At 48.2% G+C, this 2904-nt stretch overlaps 1 protein-coding gene across 1 annotated transcript; it reads right to left on the bottom strand.

Annotated features, from left to right (window-relative positions):
• Positions 1-361: 361 nt before the first annotated feature.
• On the bottom strand, positions 362-2553 carry LOC123471347 (uncharacterized protein K02A2.6-like). Its single transcript, XM_045172589.1, has 2 exons — positions 2416-2553; positions 362-2239 (listed from the first exon to the last, which is right to left on the bottom strand). Exons 1-2 carry the CDS (start codon positions 2551-2553, stop codon positions 362-364), a joined length of 2016 nt encoding a protein of 671 aa, XP_045028524.1.
• Between the last annotated feature and the right edge of the window lie 351 nt (positions 2554-2904).

Below are 2904 nucleotides of genomic sequence, written 5' to 3'. Positions count from 1 at the left end.
GGCGATCGGTTTATCCAACAAACCCACCAACGGTTTGTGGTCGGATTCCACAATGACGTGTTGGCCGTATACATACTGCCGAAATCGGAGGAGCCCGAACTGGACGGCCAGCAGCTCCTTTTCAATTTGACAGTACCGTTGCTGTGTTGGGGTTAAAGTCGTCGAAGAGAATGCCACAGGCTGACCCTCCTGCATTAAAACAGCTCACAATTCAACAGGTGACGCGTCCACCGAGACAAGCACCGGCTGAGACACATCAAAGAGACGCAGCACTGGCAAAGAGGACAACGTCGACTTCAATTCTGCCATAGCTTTCCGCTGTTGAGCCTCCCAACACCACGCAGAGTCTTTCTTCAAAATGTCACGGAGAGGTCGAGTCAGAGTCGCGAGACCCTGGCAAAATTTGGACTAAATAAGTCACCATGCCGAGTAGACGCTGTAAACTCAGCTTATCCGTTGGGTCAGGCATATTCACAATGGCGTCGATCTTCTCTGGATCTGGACGAAGAGTACCATGACCGATGACGTGTCCAAGCCAGGGCAGCTGCTGTAAAAAGAATTGGCACTTCTTTAGATTGAGCTTTAAATTGTGCTCACGGCACCGCACAAACACTGCACGTAAGTTGATTTCCAGGTCAGCCATCGTGTCACCAGTGACAAGGAAGTCATCAAAGTATATAATGACACCGGGCAGATCCCCGAACAGGTCGGACATTACTTGCAAGTAGACCTCCAGGGCCGACTTTAGGCCAAAAGGAAGACGGAGGTAACGAAATCGTCCTTTTGGAGTTGCCATCGTGCATAAGTAGGAGGTCCGATCCGTCAGAGGAATTTGATAAAAACCCGAAGCTGCATCCAAGCTGCAGAAGAATTTTGACTTCCCGATTTTCGCGAAAAGCTGGTCCGCCGTGGGGACGGCGAAGTGTTGACGTTGAATCGCTTTATTTAACTCAGACGGATCCAAGCAAATCTGGACATCACCATCCGGCTTGCCCACCACCAACATCCGGCAGACCCACTTCGTAGGCTCCACCACCGGAACAATGATTTTATCCGAAACCATTTGATCCAACTTTTTATAAACATTTTCTTCCAGCAGAAACGGCAGGCGTCCCGCAGCACACACAACAGGATCCACATACTTATCACCAGAGGCCAATTTAATGTCATGTTCAACAGGTAGTCTTCCAATGCCCTTGAACACATCCGCAAACTCAGTGAATATCGGTGGCAACTCAGTAGGATGTTCCGAGGTGACAGCGTCAATTCGTTTGATGAGTTTCATCTGTCTGCACGTCGGGAGGCCTAGTATAGGCGACTGTCCAGGCTCATCCACAACCACAAATTTCACTGAATAAGTTGAGCCACGGCAGACCACTGACCCTACACATGTCCCCAACACTTTAAGATATCCACCTCTCGCCCCATAATTGCGTACTCTAGGACCTGGACACAACGAAACTGATTGGCCAATGGATCTGTATGACTCTAGTGGCAATACGTTGCAGGTGGCGCCAGAGTCCAGTTTGAAACGAACTTTTGCACTGCCATCTATATCTAGTACTTCATACCACTCTTCCTCTTCATCAGAACTCTTCAGCTCGTGAGTGACATATTCTTCATCAAGAAACCCACCAGCGCCCACCGGCACTAAATCATCAACTTCTTCAATGGAGTGCAATTGCTGTTGCATGTAAGTTCCTCGCTGAGCTGGTATTGGTTGAGGAGGTTTGGTGGAATGACTGGGAGGCGGCGCCATCTGGCGACCATCAGTGTAACTACGTCGCTGTTGAGTCGAAGGCTGAGAACATCGTCTTGAGTAATGACCAGATTGACCACACCTGTAACACGTGATTCCCGAGGCTAAGCAATCACCTTTCCTGTGACGCCGGCCACAATTGGAGCAGTTCACGAACCCATTCTGAGTAATTGTACCGGGAGAATTTAGGCGGGAATGGTCTCGAGGCGGCTTTTCCTGGACAGCATGAACAGCATCAGTACGCAGCGTGATTTTACTGAGTTGGTTGGATGAAGACTCACACGCTCGAACAATGGCGCATGCACCGGGCAGCGAAAGGCCATGATCATACAATAATTTCTCTCGAACAGCATCCCTGGCCACTCCAAGCACAATTTGGTCTCGTAAGATTGAATTAACCGTAGCCTCGTTCTCATAGTTACAGGACTTCACCAAGCTCCTTAACTCAACAAGCCACGAGTCAAATGGCTCGCCTGGCTGCTGATGTCATTTATGAAATGAAAACGATCAAAAACTTCACACTTGATCGGCTCAAAATAGTCAAAGAAATTGTCCAGAACTGGCTTGATCTTTTTTGCATCTAGGGCGTCCGCAAACACAAATGTCTCGTAAATTTTTACGCCATCACGGCCAAACAAGGTCAACAACACACAAACAAGCACGTCTTCATCTTTCTCGCCTTTTCTCGTCGCCATGATAAACCACTCAAACTGCTTTCTCCATTGACTCCACTCCAAGGCAAGGTTCGACGCCGTAAAATTGAACGGGTCGGGAAACTTCAATGAAGACGCCATGCTGAACACCAAAGAGAAATAGTCACCACAATTCAGCAAGATTCACCAGCGGATGGCAGAGATAGGCACGGATACAGCGTGCAAACCACGTGGGAAGAACCAACTTAAAGCGTTACCACACACACTTCTGACACCATGTTGTTGCCTCCAGAGTGAGACAAAGACTGTCTGTATTGAGGTCTGAGTTACCCGTACATCCCCCATCAGTCAGTGGCGACATCTGGCGAGATGCAGGTGAATCGTACACATTATAACAGTCAGTTAACATTGAACGGAAATAGGATGGATTTTGTTGTGATCAAGTTACTTTTTGCGAGAACGATAAACGACAACTTATCATTGTATCGTTTT

The sequence above is a fragment of the Daphnia magna genome, linkage group LG4, assembly GCF_020631705.1.
Source record: "Daphnia magna isolate NIES linkage group LG4, ASM2063170v1.1, whole genome shotgun sequence".
NCBI lineage: Eukaryota > Metazoa > Arthropoda > Branchiopoda > Diplostraca > Daphniidae > Daphnia > Daphnia magna.
The sequence above is the reverse complement of the archived record's forward strand: the minus strand, read 5'-3'. Positions and strand labels throughout refer to the sequence as shown.

Bases quoted from the DNA above. Each gene is read 5' to 3' on its own strand.
- LOC123471347 (XM_045172589.1), bottom strand. From the start codon at position 2,553: ATGGCGTCTTCATTGAAGTTTCCCGACCCGTTCAATTTTACGGCGTCG. The intron at 2,240-2,415 runs GTTTGTGTGTTG...AAATGACATCAG, and splicing joins AGAAAGATGAAGACGTGCTT to CAGCCAGGCGAGCCATTTGA.